This window comes from Danio aesculapii, chromosome 2, assembly GCF_903798145.1.
Source record: "Danio aesculapii chromosome 2, fDanAes4.1, whole genome shotgun sequence".
NCBI lineage: Eukaryota > Metazoa > Chordata > Actinopteri > Cypriniformes > Danionidae > Danio > Danio aesculapii.
This window is the reverse complement of record NC_079436.1, coordinates 6,804,933-6,824,069: the sequence shown is the minus strand read 5'-3', so window position 1 is coordinate 6,824,069 and position 19,137 is coordinate 6,804,933. Positions and strand designations below refer to the sequence as shown.

The window sequence follows — 19,137 nt, the reverse complement described above, 5'->3', positions numbered from 1 at the left end:
GTTAGATATAAATGTGCTAACTTCAAATATTAGTAGTAACTCAGTGACAGTTGACGGAGCCTTCGTTCATCTGTGTGATCTCGAAGACACTGATGTGTGCTTCAACCACTGATTTATATCGAAGTCCCTTTAAGGCAAGTCATTTCACTCGACGGCCATTTTTAAAAGGCCTCTCGGGATGTATGTCTGGGCATTCTGTTTGAATGGAGTAACATTTTTCAAATTTGTTTGCCAAGCTTATGATTGATTTTCATATTAGGAATCACCAATAAAATTAAACAACAACTGTCTCTTTAGTGTCATGTCTAAACGTCTGAATCACACAAAATCTGCAGAAACTCACGTCTAGTCTGAGACCTTACCCCGAAGTATCGTCAGTCTATACAGATTGATGATTGGCTCCTGTACTAGAAGGCGGGCTTTACTTGCCATATTGACCGTTACACTTTTCCCCATTCAAAATGATACGAGTGACATGTCTCGTGTATTTTATAGTTTTTGGCTGCGTCCGAAATGGCACACTTCCATACTATATAGTACGCTAAAATCAGTATGCGAGTCGAGTAGTATGTCAGAATAATAGAACCCGGATGACCTACTACTTCTGGCAAGATTCTGAAGTGTGCATAATATGCACCATGCACTATCCCATTATGCCCCGCAAGAGAATTTATGAATGGGAGTAAAGTGACGCAACTGATGTGGGTAGGTCATGTGACCATGACAAAATGGCAGATGTAGTATGTCCGAATTCCATTCATACAGCTTATATTCATACTGTATAGAAGGTACTTTTCTAACGGCCGAGTAGTACGTTTAATTTTAAATGTAGTACCTACTGAGTAGTAGGCGGTTTCGTATGCAGCCTTTGTCTAAATAGAGAACTGGATTGCTCATGACGTCATAAAAAAACGAAGCCACCAGGCTGCCATATTGCAAACCCTACAATGCTCAGCCTTTCTATGGAATTAATAGGAAATCGTATGATTTTAATGAGAAAACATCGCCTAACAAGACACTGGCTTGAATTTGAAAGCTCAGGTGTACTGTTCTGTCTACACAAATGTAAGAGAGCTGGCAGGAGTGGCACCCACTGTGGTCCTCAGCTGCGGTAGCCCATCCGCTTCAAGGTTGGACGTGTTGTGCGTTCAGAGATGATCTTCTGTATACCTCGGTTGTAACAAGTGCATATTTGAGTTACTATTGCGTTTCTATAAGCTGCAACCATCGTCTGGCCATTTTCCTCTAACTTTTGGCATCAACAAGGCATTTGTGCCCACAGAACTGCCGCTTACTGGATATTTTCTCTTTTTCATCTCTCTGTAAACCCTAGAGCTGGTTGTGCGTGAAAATCCCAGAACATCAGCAGTTTCTAAAATACTCAGACCAGCCCATCTTGCACCAACAGCCATGCCACGTTCAAAGTCCCTTAAATCCCCTTTCTTCTCCATTCTGATGCTCAGTTTGAACTGTAGCAGATCGTCTTGATCATGTTTACACGCCTAAATGCATTGAGTTGCTGCCATATGATTGGCTGATTAGAAATTTGCGTTAGCGAGCGGTTGGACAGGTGTGCCTAATAAAGTGGCCGGTGAGTGTATATATGCAACGGAATTATAGTTCCAAACCAATCCACAATTTAACCCACATAGACTGCCATAGACTGAGGTTTGTCAATGAGATTTAAGAACTGAGAAATAAAATAAACAGAAATGCTCTAATAATCTTTGTTTAAAATACTAAATTTCAGTAATTTGGTAAGTTCTGAGTTTGTCTTTTTTAGTAACTTTCTGACTGAAAAAAAAAGCTACCTGCACCATTTTGTTTTCCAGTTTAGCCAACAAAGAAAAGCAAAGAAAAAATGCTTGACCGTACAGACAGGCCAGTGTCTATACACTGTAAAACCCAAAACAGTTAACTTTATCAAATGAAATGAGTGGAGTTAACTCAAAATTTACTAAAAGTTGATTCTACTCATTTGAAAAGAGTTTTGAACTCAGTGTTGCAGGTGTTGAGTTAATTAAATATTTCATTACTTCAACTTAAATGGAGTAAGTTCACAGTACTCATATATATTAGTTTTTTTATAACTCATATGGTTTGTAGCAATCAGTTTCCTCAAACGGTTTGAGTTGCCTTAACTTATTGGGTTTCACAGTTGGTTTGAGTTCTCTTCATTTATTGGATTTTACTGTGCTCCAATTGCTTCGTTTACTCAAATGGAGTAAGTTCACAGTACTCATTGGGATTAGTTTTTTAACTTAAATAGTTTGTTGCAATTGGTTTGAGTTACCTTAACTTTTTTTTGTTTAACAGTGTACTTAAAAAACAAAACAAAACACAAAGAAGCCAAAGCAGACATTTTCATACCTGCTCATCAAATTTGGCAGGTACATCTGCCAGGCTGCTGCTGTCTGCGATCAGACTGAGGTCGAGTTCACTGGGTCCTGCAGAGAAAAGAGAAGTATGCAATCAAGCTTTAAAACACACATTGCACACACACAAAAAATAGCCTTGTATGAAAATAATGATGCTCTTGACACCGCCTAGCAGCACACAATTTGTATGGCTCCCTCATTTAAGTTCTTGCAGTGTCTACTAATGAGCTGCTGAGCTGAATCAGATGTGTGAAATGTGCAGTGGCGGGGTTTGACAGACACGGTTTGGGAAACAATGCTCTGAATTGCTGTCTGACTGACATTTCTTTATTGTTCTGTATCAGTAACTGCAGAACGAATCTGGAGCCCTGTCTGTCGCATAGGCTACTGCGTCACAAAGGCTTCCTGTGTGTTAATTAGTCAGGCATTTGTGGCTAGTTATTCTTAGCCACAGTTATTGAAACTGCTGTTGAACTGGCTTCTGTCTACACAAATGCTTTGATGACATGAATTACGCTTATGATGATTCTCTCTCTCTTTCTCTTTTTCTCTCTATCTTGCTCGCTCACTCACAATTTATATGAATTTATATTTAATTTGGGCTTAAATGAAGCCTTATGTATGCTATGTAAAGACGACGTGGTATTGTTGGATTGGTGATGTCTTGTGATTTTTTTTGTAGTTTAATGCTAATCAGTAATTTTGCGGTCTCTCTCTCTCTCTCTCTCTCTCTCTCTTTCTCTCACTCTTTTTTAAACTAACAACCCTTTTTATGCATATTCTCAAGCATGTAACTTTGGTTTGATAAGCATTGTGGACACGACGGGGGGAAATGTTTTAGATTTAAATCACATTTCTTGCATTTACATACATTTTTGATTATACAAAATCCACCTTCAAATGTTAAGAAAATAATAATAATAATTATATATAAAATTAAATTTATTAAATATAAAATTATTATATAAAAATTATTATTATAATTATTATAAATAAATAATTATAATTATTATATATAAAATTATTATATAAAATTATTATTATAAATAATTATAATTATATATAAAATTATAATTATTATATATAAAATTATTATATAAAATTATTATTATAAATAAATAATTATAATTATACATAAAATTATAATTATTATATATAAAATTATTATATAAAATTATTATTATAAATAAATAATTATAATTATACATAAAATTATAATTATTATATATAAAATTATTATATAAAAATTATTATTATAATTATTATAAATAAATAATTATAATTATTATATATAAAATTATTATATAAAATTATTATTATAAATAAATAATTATAATTATACATAAAATTATAATTATTATATATAAAATTATTATATAAAAATTATTATTATAATTATTATAATAAAATAATAATAATTATATAATTATATTTAAAATTATAATTATTATATATAAAATTATAAAAAAATTATTATAATTATTATAAATGAATAATAATAATTATATGATTATAAATAAAATTATAATTATTATATATAAAATTATTATATAAAATTATTATTATAATTTATATAAATGAATAATAATAATTATATAATTAAATATAAAACTATAATTATTATATATAAAATTATTATATAAAATATTATTAGAATTATTATGAATAAATATTAATTATTATATAATTATATATACAATTATAATTATTATATATAAAATTATTATTAAAAAATTATTAGAATTATTATAAATACAATATTTCATGAATGATATGAATTGTGATTGTGAAATATCAATTTCATATTGACAGCAGAAAATGTAATATATAAGCTAATGGTTAAAAATGATCATTAATTTAATTTTCTTTCATGCATAAACCATCTTTAGTTTATGATAAAATTATTGGTGCTAATTTCTGTGCAGCACAAATTCCTAAATGTTAGACTAACATCAGCAGTTGTATACATAATGGGTTTTTGTGAAAATGCTTTTTTACAGCACATCAGGTCTGTTGTTTTCTTGTAGTTACATCAGTATATATGAGCATTTAAACTCAAAGTATAGTTTCATGCATCTTGCAACATCCGGAGGCATTGCTATGGATGATGTCAGTATGCTCACTCTCTATGCATACAGTAAATGGCTGACAGGAGAGGGGTCTCTATAAAAGATTTATGCAAAGAAACAGTCTACTGCACAGGCTAATATTAAGCAACCATATAAAAATTAAAATAAAATAAAAATCTCTATATTAGTGCTGTCAGAATTAGCACGTTAACGCATGTGATTAATTTGTAATATTCAACACATAAAAAAAATGCAATTAACGTGGTTGCAGTTTTTTTATTTCCTGTTGTGTGTTCAACATACAAAGAAATGTGGATAAGACCAAGGAAGGACAGAAAGTTTCAGAATAAAACAATTAACATAGTGTCACCAGCGTTATTATCCAGCGTTTCATGTAATTTCAGGTGTTTCGTTTTCAATTTTTCAACTTTAACTGCAGTTCGGCAGTTTCACTTTCATTCAGAGACTGTACTTCCTTCGTCAGCTGAGAAAGTTCAACCTGTCACAGGAGCTGCTCGTACAGTTCTACTCAGCTGTCATCCAATCCATCCTCTGCACTTCAATCACCGTCTGGTTCTGCTCAGCTGCCAAAACCGACCTCCGTAGACTACAGCGAATAGTCCGGACTGCTGAACGAATCACTGGCACAACCCTTCCTACACTTCAAGAACTATACTCTTCCAGAGTGAGTAAAAGGGCTCGCAAAATCACTCTGGACCCCTCACACCCAGCACACTACCTGTTCGAACTGTTACCGTCTGGTCAGTGCTTCAGAGCACCAAGCACAAAAACAGCCAGACACAGGAAAAGTTTCTTTCCTCAGGCTGTCTACCTTATGAACAGTTAAATATTCCCCTACTGTGCAATAAATATGTGCAATACTTTCTCATACGCACTTGTACACAGCACCTTATATCAATATACAATGCAATACCTTCTACATTCGCACTTGTACACAGCATCTTATAACCTGTATATTTATAACAATCTGTACATACAACTCAACATCCAGGTTTCTTCACTAACCGCATCTGTTTAATGTTCATCATTTTTTATTATTATTTTATTTTTTCATATTTATTTTGTGTTGTCACTTGTCACTTTATGTACACTGGAAGCTTCTGTAGCCAAAACAAATTCCTTGTGTGTGTGAAGCACACTTGGCAATAAAACTGATTCTGATTCTGATTCAGCAACATATTGTTCATGCCCTGTGACAACTATTGGATAGAATATAAAGTAAGGACTGTTTGAAGAGTGTTTTTTAATGGAATTTGATACCGCACACCAAATGGAAAGAAAAAACCTCTGCATTTCGTATCGCGGGTGTCTGTGGTCCTTTAAGGTAATCAAAAATCGCTGCTTACATGGTAAACTCTTAATCAGAGTATTGTCTTAATCACATTAAAATCAGAGTGGTGATGTCCATATAAATGTACTCAGTGAAAGTGCTAAGTGCATTCCTCTGCCTTGAAGTTGAGTCAATGTGCTCTCAAATGTTTCATTGAGTTTGACGTGTTTCCCCGCTTACACGAAACTTTGGTAACGCATCTGCTGCACGTTGTTGTGCCAGAATCCTTGCTTGTAAAATATAGCCATCCTTTAGTTTAAGCAAATTTGATGAACATGATCATGCAGGTTGATGAATCTAAAGGGAGTGCGTGCATTCCCTGGCAACAAGAACAAACGCCTAACATCACCAACAGAGATGACACTGTGATGACGGACTGTTATTCTGTCCAAACAGCTTACAAAAGACGATTTTCATCATAGGTGCCCTTTAACTAAAAGAACACCAGCATTCTACCACAACCCTGCTCCTTGCCTGATATAATGGAATGTTCCACGATCTGAAATAATGTTATGTTTTCTCTCTCTCTCTCTCTCTCTCTCTCTCTCTCTCTCTCTCTCTCTCTCTCTCTCTCTCTCTCTCTCTCTCTCTCTCTCTCTCTCTCTCTCTTCTTCATCAATGTTAGGCTGTTTTGACATAATCTAAATTCTACATTGTAAAAGTCCAATAGAAATGAAGATGACTTGATTTGACTTGCTGCCTCAAGCTAATCAGAAAAGCATGGAGCCGACAAAGCTTGCAATACATCCATACAAAAGTGTTTTGCATTAGATGTAATTAAATGAATAGAATGGTCTATAACACACAGATTGCAGTAGGAATTTTAATAACTGCAGTTAAAAAATGAAAATTTTTAGCCCCCCTTTGAATTTTTCTTATTCTTTCTTTCTTTCTTTCTTTCTTTCTTTCTTTCTTTCTTTCTTTCTTTCTTTCTATCTTTCTTTCTTTCTTTCTTTCTTTCTTTCTTTATTGTTTTCTTCTGGTTCATGAAAACATAATACAAACACATATTACAAATGATCACTGGAAGGCCTACTAAATGTAAAGCCAGGCTGTAAACACTGGTTACTATGGACAAAAGTACAATATTATAAAAAGAACCTGGTGAGTAGTTTTAATTTTGTTACAAGACATTGGCACAATAAGACCAAAAGTCACTGGGATACACACAGGGACCCCTGCTTTGTTCTTATTATGTCATTTGTAAAGCAAACGTTCATACGAACGCTGTTTTAGTCATTATATTGACCCATTCTTTTAACTCTGGAATTTTGGGAGTTTTTCAGTGTTTTAAGATGACTCTAGCTGTCACTGAAATCCCCACCATGATCACTGGGAATTCTCGTTTTGTAATATTTGACATCTGTTTCCTATCTCCCAGTAAGCATAACCTTGGTGGTATTAATGTTCCAAGCCATTTACTCAGAATATTTAGGGTTTGGTGCCAAAAAGGCTGAACTAGTAGACAGTCCAAAATACAATGAATAAATGTGCCTCTTTCTTTTTGACATTTCCAACATACGTTATTATTTGCCAAGCTCATTCTATTGAGTCGAACAGGTGTGAAGTAAAATTTTATACTGAGTAAATTGTTCTCTAGCTTCTCGTACGTATTTACCAGTATTTGACAAAATATTTTTCCATTCCTCACCCCTATCGCATTCTGGATATCCTTTTGCCAAATTGTCTTTAGGTGTATAATGTCCAAATTCAAGTAATAATGTCCAAATTCAACATTAGATTTAAATAAATGCTAATTAAAATAATTCAATCATTTATCTAAATACACTCACCGGCCACTTTATTAGGTACACCTGTCCAACTGCTTGTTAACGCAAATTTCTAATCAGCCAATCACATGGCAGCAACTTAATGCATTTAGGCATGTAGACATGGTCAAGACGATCTGCTGCAGTTCAAACCAAGCATCACAATGGGGAAGAAAGGGGATTTAAGAGACTTTTAACATGACATGGTTGTTGGTGTGAGATAGGCTGGTCTGAGTATTTCAGAACTGCTGAACCTATCCTCTCTCACCAAAATTGGACAATAGAAGATTGGAAAAACGTTGCCTGGTCTGATGAGTTTCGATTACTGCTGTGTATAAATAAAAAACCTGTGTATAATTTTATACTGAGTAAATTGTTCTCTAGCTTCTCGTACGTATTTACCAGTATTTGACAAAATATTTTTCCATTCCTCACCCCCTATCGCATTCTGGATATCCTTTTGCCAAATTGTCTTTAGGTGTATGCAGTCATTGCTGAGCACATGGTTGGCCATACTGTAGAAAACCGAGGATTTTTGTTGGAGATGAGGCAGTGATAGAAAGGTTTTTTCCTTTTTTAAAAATTTCCCAGATGTTGTTTAACAGAGCAAGCAAATTTTCACAGTATGTCTGATAATATTTTTTCTTCTGGAGAAAGTCTTATTTGTTTTATTTTGGCTTGAATAAAAGCAGTTTTAAATTTTTTCAAAACCATTTTAAGGTCAAAATAATTTGATAGTAACCAGAACAAACCATCATTATACAATAAAAAAAATAATAAACAGGTGGGCTAGTAATTCAGGGGAAGCTAATAATTCTGACTTCAACTGTAAGTAGGAGTGAAGAGCTTTTCATATACTGTGACATTCTATTGTCCTTAAAGGGGACCTAGTATGCCCTTTTCACAATATTTAAAACAAGTCTCTGACATCTAATAACTGTGAAGTAGCTGTGTCATAAATCTAATGACTCTAATAATGCATTCTTACTTCCTGTATTGAAGGAGGCTGCCAATGACAAGTTGGAATGTCTGTTAAGAAAGATCCCACTGCATTCTATCATGCTGCCAATTCCTTGAGAACCAACTCAATTAAACCAAACACACAAGATTTCACTGATAGAATTACAACTGTCGAGAGGTAGCTAGGTTTTAATTGCAGGACATATTTTAGGCAACTGTTGGCAGACCTCTGACTCTGACAAGAAACCTTCGTCACAGAGGGCTGGCATCCACCATATTGACATGCACATGCAAAATCTGCATCTGTTCCGAGTTGTGCTTCAGCTCAGCACTGGAGAAGCTCAGCCTGGAGAAGTTGATGCCTCCTGACATCAGTCGCCTCTGTAATAGACATTGCGTTGTAGCATCTGCTGACGCCTCCATTCCCAGTCTTCCAGCACTAAACAAAAAGTGACAGCGTTGTCTCTTACAGAGTGTGCACGCTGGACTAACCTACCATTTTTCATATATACAGTGCCCAGAATAAATGAGTACACCCCTCACAGCAGGGTTGGAGTAGCCATTGGGAGCATCAGGGGGATTCCCGGTGACCTGCCAGCCAGATTTTTAATATTATTATTATTATTATTATTATTATTGACCATAATGCTGTACTGAAGTAATAATGTCCAAATTCAGCATTAGATTTAAATAAATGCTAATTAAAATAATTAAATAATTAATCAAAATACACTCACCGGCCACTTTATTAGGTACACCTGTCCAACTGCTTGTTAACGCAAATTTCTAATCAGCCAATCAAATGACAGCAACTTAATGCATTTAGGCATGTAGACATGGTCAAGATGATCTGCTGCAGTTCAAACCAAGCATCACAATGGGGAAGAAAGGGGATTTAAGAGACTTTTAACATGACATGGTTGTTGGTGTGAGATGGGCTGGTCTGAGTATTTCAGAACTGCTGAACCTATCCTCTCTCACCAAAATTGGACAATAGAAGTATGGAAAAACGTTGCCTGGTCTGATGAGTCTCGATTACTGCTGTGACATTCGGATAGTAGGGTCAGAATTTGGCATCAACAACATGAAAGCATGGGTCCATCCTGCCTTGCATCAACGGTTCAGGCTGCTGGTGATTGTGTAATGGTGTGATGGATATTTCCTTGGCACACTTTGGGCTCATTAGTACCAATTGAGCATTGTGTCAACGCCACAGCATACCTGAGTTTTGTTGCTGATGGTCCATCCCTTTATGCCCACAGTGTACCCATCTTCTGATGGCTACTTCCAGCAGGATAACGCGCCATGTCATAAAGCGCCAATCATCTCAGACTGGTTTCTTGAACATGACAATGAGTTCACTGAGTTCATGTTATAAAATACATTTTATCCCGAGTTATTACCGGAACATTTCTGTGGTTTTATATTATGGATGGTGCGCTGGGTCATCCCTCCGTTAGTGGTGAGACCACTCGATGCACGATGCCAACAGTCGGTCGGTGAGTAAACAAATGTAAACAAAGGTCTGTGCGAATAAACATATGATGAAATGCTGTACAGTAACACGCCATTTGTTTTTTCCAGTTGTCTTCATTTTAATCGTTTCGTGATGATGCATTGGTGTGCTTTATCTGCCTACCTGATTCCCGCTGAAGTGGCCGGATTGTGTGACGGATTTAATTCGCAGGATGTTCTAGGGGTGAGGTTTGTGTGATACGCTGCGAGCCACTAGACCGACAGTGGAAACACGACATGATTTCGGCCTCACTGCTCATGTTCCCAGGCTATTGGTATGACCCGGCCCGATAAAAGCCCTGGCTTTCAATGGCCTGACTGTGGAAATGCGGCTATTGATACCATGGGCTAACACCGGTCAATGACGTTTTCACACGTCCAGCTTCTCCACAATGGACGTCCAGCATTCTCCAGCCTCCAACACCTAGACTGCAGCTCTGCACAAGAAGTTTCACTAGAGGAGAAATGGTCGTGCTCAACTGAGCCTGGTTTCTCTCAAGGTTTTTGTTCCTTCACTTTCGTCAATTGGTGAAGTTTGTTCCTTGTCACTGTCACCACTGGCTTGCTTGGTTTGGCACTTGTGGAGCCGCGCATCGATGGATTTGCTCTTCAGTGTTTGGACTTTCAGCAGTGAAAATTAAACCACACTGAACTAAACTAAACTGAACTCAACTCTGAAAACTAGCCTGACAGTTTCAATTTACAAGAACTTCTATGTTAGGCTGCTTTGACACAATCTACATTGTAAAAGCGCTGTAGAAATAAAGAATCAATTGAATCAGTTACAAAAATTAAAAGTAGGTTAAGCTACTGCTTTTTACATAGTTCAAAAATGTTAAATGAAAGGTCTCAAGGTGGAAATGCAAATAAAAAACCTAGCTTTATTTTCTGTCAATGTTTTGATTGGTAGATCTTGCTTTTATGGTTAGGAATCTTGGGCTAAAAATGATCGGTGAAGATGCAAAACCTAACTTCAATGTTATAATCACCCATAAATAAATCTTGAAGTCAACTAAATGAGTCTTTAGGGAAGAGCAGAGCAGCTGTTTGATAAACTGTTATAAGACTGGACTAGGCTGGGATCATATATTAAGGAATCAACTTTGCACCTGAGACCACAGGAAATAATGGAAGATTTCTGGCCCCAGCCGGACTGAGCATCACAGAAATGTATTTGCTGATGCAGGCATGGCATTATTGGAAAAGTGTTTGAGGAAAGCGGCGTGTGGGCAGCAGGTCACTCCTGTGATGTGTGCCTTTTGAACTCTGCCACCTTTAATAAATGAATGAGCCTGAACTATTTATATAAAAGGGCAATATGCTGAAAGAAATATGCTCAGGTCAAGCTCACAGTTATAAAAGTAATCAAAACTAATAGTATGAAAATCATTTCAGTGAGGTATGGGGGGTTAGTTTAGATTACAAAGTGATAATTACTTTGATAATGGCATTTTAGAATAGATTTATTTACTCATATTTTATTTATTATTTTATTTTAATTTAATTACAATATCATAATTTAACTACCACACGTTTTTTCAGCAGCTCTGCAACATTTGTAGTTTTAAAAGGTTCTACATTTTGCACTGACGGTCTCCTACAATAGTTTTACATGCCTCCAAGGTCAAAAACACTTTCATTTCTTCTTAATATACATTTAAATTCACCTCATTTCTTAGATTCTCTGCCTGCTCTGCACTGATCAAATTTTGTTTGGACATGAATGCCTATTGCCATTTGTCATATGTCAAGATGTGTAATCATTTCATAGATGCATAGCTTGTATGTAGAAGCGACCATTTCATACAGTTGAAGTCATAATTATGAGCCCCCATTTCTTTTTTAAATATTGCCCAAATCATTTTAACAGAGCAAGGAAATTTTCACAGTATGTCTGATAATATTTTTTCTTCTGGAGAAAGTCTTAATTGTTTTATTTCGGCTAGAATAAAATCAGTTTTTTTTTTAAAATGCCATTTTAAGGTCAATATTATTAGCCCCTTTAGGCTATATATTTTTTTCGATAGTCTACAGAACAAACCATCGTTATACAATAACTTGCCTAATTACCCTAACTTGCCAAGTTAACCTAATTAACCTACAGAAGCTAAGCCTTTAAATGTCACTTTAAGCTGTATAGAAGTGTCTTGAAAAATATCTAGTCAAATATTCTCAGACTGGTTTCTTGAACATGACAATGAGTTCACTGTACTCACATGGCCTAAACAGTCACCAGTCTCAATCCGATAGAGCACCTTTGGGATGTGGTGGAATGGGAGATTCACATCATGAATGTGCAGCAAACAAATCTGCAGCAACTGTGTGATGCTATCATGTCAATAAGGACATAAATCTCTAAGGAATATTTCCAGTATCTTGCTGAATCTATGCCACAAAGGATTAAGGCAGTTCTGAAGGCAAAAGTGGGTCCTACCCAGTACTAGTAAGGTGTACTGGTGGCCGGTGAATGTAAGTTCAATCCAGTATATCAAAAGAGTTAAACGTCACAGAATTCACCACACTATTCTGCAACAGACAGCTTGAGTTACAGGGAATTACTGGCCAGTAGGGGCAAATGCACAGTGACAAATCTGAGAGTTTGATTTGAAGCATACAAATGGATTACTGCTGGACCCTCTTATTAATATCACAGTTCAATGAGAGTAATAGGAATCAATCTATAAAACAGTTGGCTTTCAAATGACTGTCAAGTGACTTTTAAAAAGAACGGGATCTTATATCGGTCGGCATGAAATAGATAACGACAGCAGAATCATCAGCAGCAGGGTTAACATGGCGGGGGGGTGAAGGTGTAATTAACCTTTGCTCCACATGAATGGCAAAACACCACAGACCTGATTTTTAAAATCTCAGCAGCCTCAGATGCAGTGAAAATAGAAGTTGCCTTGGTTTCCTACTGAATCTCACAAGTATGCTGACATGTAATTAACGCTGCCACTGTAATTATGCCCTGTCATTGCTGTACACATATTGCAAATGATTGACTTTATTAAAATGGGCAGTCTCAATTAACCCTCCTGTCGTGTTCCTGCCCCTTACTTTAGTGTTCCCGGTCAAAATTGACCGGTCTGTTTTAACTGCTCTTATTTAAGCACAATAATTTTTCTCCACCAAATTTTTATTCAACATTCTTTAACTGTGAACAATGTCTCAAAGTAGTGTTTAACATGAATTTACAGAATAAGACATAAAATATCTGCAATGAAAATAAAAATAGGCGCTGAAAAAAATATTACAAAATGAACAATAGATGACAGAAATCAAAATACTTTGTTTCATTACTAACAGACAGCTCGCTAAAATAACTATCACTGGGTCTGATCAAAGAAATTGAAATTTTAATCCATCTGAATGATTTATCAACCAGCAAAGCACAAACAAAATGCTATCTTATCTTGTGCTCTGAGTGATCGAATTTTCAAATGTAGGGAATAGTGACTGAGCATGGACACAGAACTAGCACTAGTTATACTTTGGTCATTTTTGAGGGAGATAATAATGGTCTAATATAATAAAATATTTGTTGCTAAGCTAAGCTGAAAGTGTTCCTGCTAGACTCAGATATTGGCTGAATGGAGATTGGCAGAAAGAAAGAAAGAAAGAAAGAAAGAAGGGAAGAAAGAAAGAAAGAAAGAGACACACATACTGTACATGGATTCACATAACAGACACCTGTCTTGTCTGTGTGAAGATATGATACACTGTTTTATCAGGAAGTTGATTCACGTTGGAGGATGCAACACTTTCATGGCAATTCATAACTTTTTTTGTACAATTTGCTTATCCCCAATGACGATTGGGTTTAGGGGTGGGGTTGGGTGCCACGTCTCTTTTTAAAATTCATGCAATTTTGTACAACTGAACTCAAATGAATTAGCCACTAAACTGACAAAACGTAAAATAATTATGTTTCCTTGTGAAATCAGGCTGGAGGATCAGCACATAAGCATGTTAAAGAGTGTACCTGCATTGTTCAGTCTAAAATAAGTGAGTGAGTGAGTGAGTTGGGGTAGTGTGTGGGGGGATGTTTTCTGTCTGTTGAATGAATATAGCCTGGATACCCATTCATTTCCTATGGTGGTCACTTTTGACCGGGAACACCACAGGTGTAACAAGGTTGATTCAAACACTCAATTCAATGAAAGAGATGATCATCACTTTTATATGTTCAAATGCATAGTGTGGAGGATATCATAAGGCCTTGAGTCAATCAGATGTAAAACACAATATTTATGAGTGATTTCAGTTGTAAATCGGTTAGATTTGACCCGAACACGACAGGAAGGTTTATATTAATATATATTATATATATTTAATATGTAAAATATAATAAATATATAATATAATATAATATAATATAATATAATATAATATAATATAATATAATATAATATAATATAATATAATATAATATAATATAATATAATATAATATAATATGTAAAGTAGGTGACAGTAATATAATTTAGGCCCAATACTAAATCTACCCCTTTGCCCATCCACATACCCCTAAAATTAGCATTAATAATGATTTTTTTACTTTATTTATAGACGTTTTTCTGAAAATACCCAATAGTGTACATCATGTTTATATGTTTAAAAAAATCATCTCAGTGTTATTACCTGATACCAACTAGAACAATAGTTCTCAAACTGTGGTACCTGTATCACTAGTGGTACGTGGGCTTCCTTCTAGTGGTTTGCGGAGGAATCAAATATGTCATATGTACATGTGATGACATATAACCTATATTTATGAGGACCGAGCAACATCTCCAGGTTTTGATGAATAGGCTACTATATGTTAATACTTTACATTTAAGTACAGGAGATTTTAAGAACAGTAGCCAACCACACTGTAAAAAGTGAAAACTTAAACAAATTACTTTGACTTGTTACAATTAAAGGAATTAAGTTTGACAAACTTAATTTATGACAGTTTTCAGTAATAAATTAAGTTAGTCCTTTAGGTGTAACAAGTTTTAGTGATTTATTTAAGAAAACAAGAATGGAACATACATACAGTACACAAATAATTCAATATAATATTGTAAATGTAATAATAATAGTAAAAATACTTTTATTACCATACAAATAATTCACTTCCCATGTTAATATAAAAATAATAATTGTATGTTTTGTGGAAAATAAAAGTATTGCTCATTATTGATAGTTGCCATACATAAATTACTAAAACCTGTTACACCTAAAACAATTAACTTAATTTATTACTGAAAACTGTTATAAATTAAGTTTAACAAGTCAAAGTAATTTGTTTACGTTTTCACTTTATACAGTGCATGTTTAACTTTTAAAAGCACATTTAGATTTAAACGTTGACGTTTTATTTTGTTTGTTTGTTTTACATATAAGCACAGTACAGTGTTAATGTATAAACTACTATTAAAACTACAATCTACTTTAATGTTTAAAGTGGCTGATAATAATAAATATTCATAATAATAGGAATTAATCTGCCACGTTTTTGAACTGCACAGAGCTTCTTTACTGGGCCTTCTATGCTACTGTGTTTCAATATTCCTCATTATGGTTGTACTTGGAGCGTACTTGAGGTGGTTCTTGGTGAAAAAAGTTTGAGATCCACTGAACTAGAACATGCACCAAAACACTAGCATACAATACTGCAATTATGCAGCACCATCAAAAAAATCTCAGCCAGACAAATGAAATGAAAAACTAAATAGAATGACGTAAAGAGGAAGAGAAAGAAAAATAATAATAATTACAGAGATATGATTACCTATACATCTAAGGAAGGGGTCCCATTTTTTGTCATACATCTTCTGTTTGCCAAATGTGGAGAAATGTAACCTTTCCAGCTTGAGGGCAGAAACCATTTCAGCTAACCATTTAAAAAAAACACTTGGAGGTGATGTGGATTTCCACTCCATCAGAATCACTCTCTTGGCCAGCATCATGCCAAACATAAGGGAGAGTTGTTGATGTGTAGGCCAAGTTATAGCCTGGTCTGAACATCCAAACAACAAGCGTCTGATTTATTCCATTCATAATGGTGTTAATGTTACGATCATGTTCTTCAAAGAAATGTAAAAATCCAATGACAGAAGTTTGCTAATGATAATCCCTTATAGTAACTGCAGAAATTTTCCACAACATATTTGTAATGTAATGTAATGTGTGTATTTATATAGCACATTTATTGTGTATGGCCATACAACCAAAGCACTTCACAATCATGATGGGGGGTCTCTCCACACCACCACCAGTGTGTAGCATCCACTTGGATGATGTGACGGCAGCCACAGAACTACAGTGCCAGTGCGCTCACCACACACCAGCTATTGGTGGAGTGGAGAGACAGTGATAGAGCCAATTCGGTGGTTGAGGAAGATTGGGAGGCCATCATTGGTTAGGGCCAATGGAGGGAATTTGGCCAAGACACCGGGGCTACATCCCTACTCTATACATTTGTAATTACACTGTTGACCATCCCTTACACCTTAACCCACCCTTAAACCTACCCATGCCACCAAATCTGTCCATAACCCAACCCCTATCCCAACTCAAGACCACCACAAGTGTTCTCAAATACATTATGAACACAGTAAGTACATTGTATTTATTTTTTTGATGCAAGTACATAGTAGTTAAGGACACTTAATATAAAGTGGGACCCAGTCATGCATTTGCATAATGTTATACAATCTAACAAAGTGTTTTTTTCCCCACTCAAAAAAACAAAACATGAATATAGTCATAAAACACAAGACATTTTATGTAATTGAAATAAAAGAAATTGGTAGAAAATCTTTCCTTTTTATATAGTGTATTACGTCCAATGCACTGTAACCTAAGCCACATTGCATAAGAAATATACAGTGCTCAGCATAAATGAGTACACATCTCACAGACCTTACTTTAAAATGAATAATTTCATAGAACTTTATGCAATAAGATATACTAATGTAATGTATAATGTATATATTAGTCAGTATACCAAAGCCAAAACTGAAACTAACAAAATAACTCATATAACTCAATATATCTGATATAACTCAAAATAACTCATCAAGTCAAGATCATAATGCAAAAGTAATTAATTATTTAAGAAAAATATTAAATAAAATGTTAATAAAGAGGAAAAATGAAGAAAGTAATTTTTTTTTTGCAATAGCTGAATTTAAATGCAGTTATATTCCTAAAGATATTAGGTGACCACACTCTAATTTTATTATATATAACTGTTTAATAAAACTATTTTGTTAAACTGCACCAAAATATTGTGTCTATGTTAACTGAGAAATGGATAAAAACACATTTTTAAAAGGCGGTGTACTCATTTATGCTTAATGTATACAAACTGCTACTTCCAGTGTAAGACAGCAGAGCTCTAAAGCTCACATGAATAAATCAGCAGCAAGTGAAGGACAAAAAAAATGTCACAAACTGCTTTTTCCTCATGCCCCAAATCCACCGGGGCCAATTCATTCACTCTTCGGTGTCTTTTGGGCCGATATCTGCCACACCAAGGAACGCTTGACCTCAATGTGGCAGTCTTGTCACTTCCTCACCTCCCAGATCTCCTCAAGGTTACAATCCCCACAGAGACCGATACCAGCATTAAGGCCTGAACTATTACCCAGACGCTTCTCATCCACTGACCTTCTTTATTCATCCCATAATCTCTCTCTCCATATTGCATACGAGTCATGTAAATCCTTGACAGGTTCCATCAACCCAGGCTCATTCTGAAAACGCACCCCTATATACACATTTCTGGAGTGCGCCAAATACGTCCTAGGAGCTACTTTTTTTGTAGTTTTTGTGAATCCACCAGAGGCTGCTGTGTATGCTTTTTGAGATCTCAAATGTCTCTCGCAACTGCCATTCGCACCTGCTCTTCTCGTATAAATTCACCAGATGCTGCTGTCGACTGACTGACCGATCCATTGACCCACCCTCCTCCTTCCTTAATCCTAACCAATAGTGTTCAGGCATGTGATCAGCCAAGGACAAAATAGAGGGAAGGCGAGACCCCGCCACCACCTTCAAAATGTGTGTGTGTGTAAATATTTATATATATATATATATATATATATATATATATATATATATATATATATATATATATATATATATATAATAATTTTTTTTTTACTTATTTATTTGTACTTACTATATATATTATTATATATTTGCATGTGTGTTTTTAAATAATAAATATAATAATAAGAAAAAAATTATAGGCTACAAAATTTAAGTTTAATTATTTGTTTTATTAGTTTAGCATATGTTTAGCAGTTATGTTATGTTATATGTTTAGCAGTTTAATAGTGCCTTAGCTAATATTTAATAGATTTATACTTTGTACCTCAATGTCGGGACAGACCCACACACTGCCACTAGCTGGCGCCACTAACTCGGTTAGTTCTCTTGTGTCCACAGAATTAAACTTTCCCTGTCATTTAGTCAACTCTTTAATTCCACATGATAAACAAACTACTAGTCAATCAATAATTCGAACGGCAAAAATATTAAGTCCAGTTGAATTGGGTAGCCTAATATATTTTAACATTCCACCTTGGAAAAAAATATCATACATTGCTAATAAGAGTTTATCACTGTCACTTTCCCTTTCCTTGGGCTTAGTCCATGTTTTTAATAGTTTTAATTAATTATAAAATATATTTTTATAAATTGGTAATATCATCTAAACTTGTGACAGTATTCAGGTATTAAATGTGAGGTGCTAGGCTGTAGCACTGAGTTAATGAAGACATAAGGACAGATGACTTGAGAGAACAATGACAAATGTGCGTCCAGCAGTTGTATTTATAATGTATATAGAGCGCACGTGGTCGTGACATGCAAACGTGAGCGCGGAAAAAGTGCAAAGTCGCGCACGCATTCAAAGCAATTTCATAATCTTGCATATTGTCAGCGGCTTCGTCACATTATAGGACTAACAATATCATTATGATATACACACAGTAGCCTAGGTAGGTCTACAATTACATCCCTAAAGACGTCCGAAATAAAGCAGGTCGTCTGCTTTGATGACGATGAAGACATCCCCCCCCCCCCCTCTCCTCC

The 19,137-nt window shown here is 35.1% G+C and overlaps 1 protein-coding gene across 1 annotated transcript in view; it reads right to left on the bottom strand.

Annotated features, from left to right (window-relative positions):
- Positions 1 to 19,137, bottom strand: part of ak5 (adenylate kinase 5) — a 224,670-nt gene that overhangs the window by 49,597 nt on the left and 155,936 nt on the right. Inside the window, exon 8 of the mRNA XM_056471784.1 lies at positions 2,371 to 2,447. Coding sequence (XP_056327759.1) covers positions 2,371 to 2,447 — 77 coding nt within the window. The remainder of the gene's footprint in view (positions 1 to 2,370; positions 2,448 to 19,137) is intronic.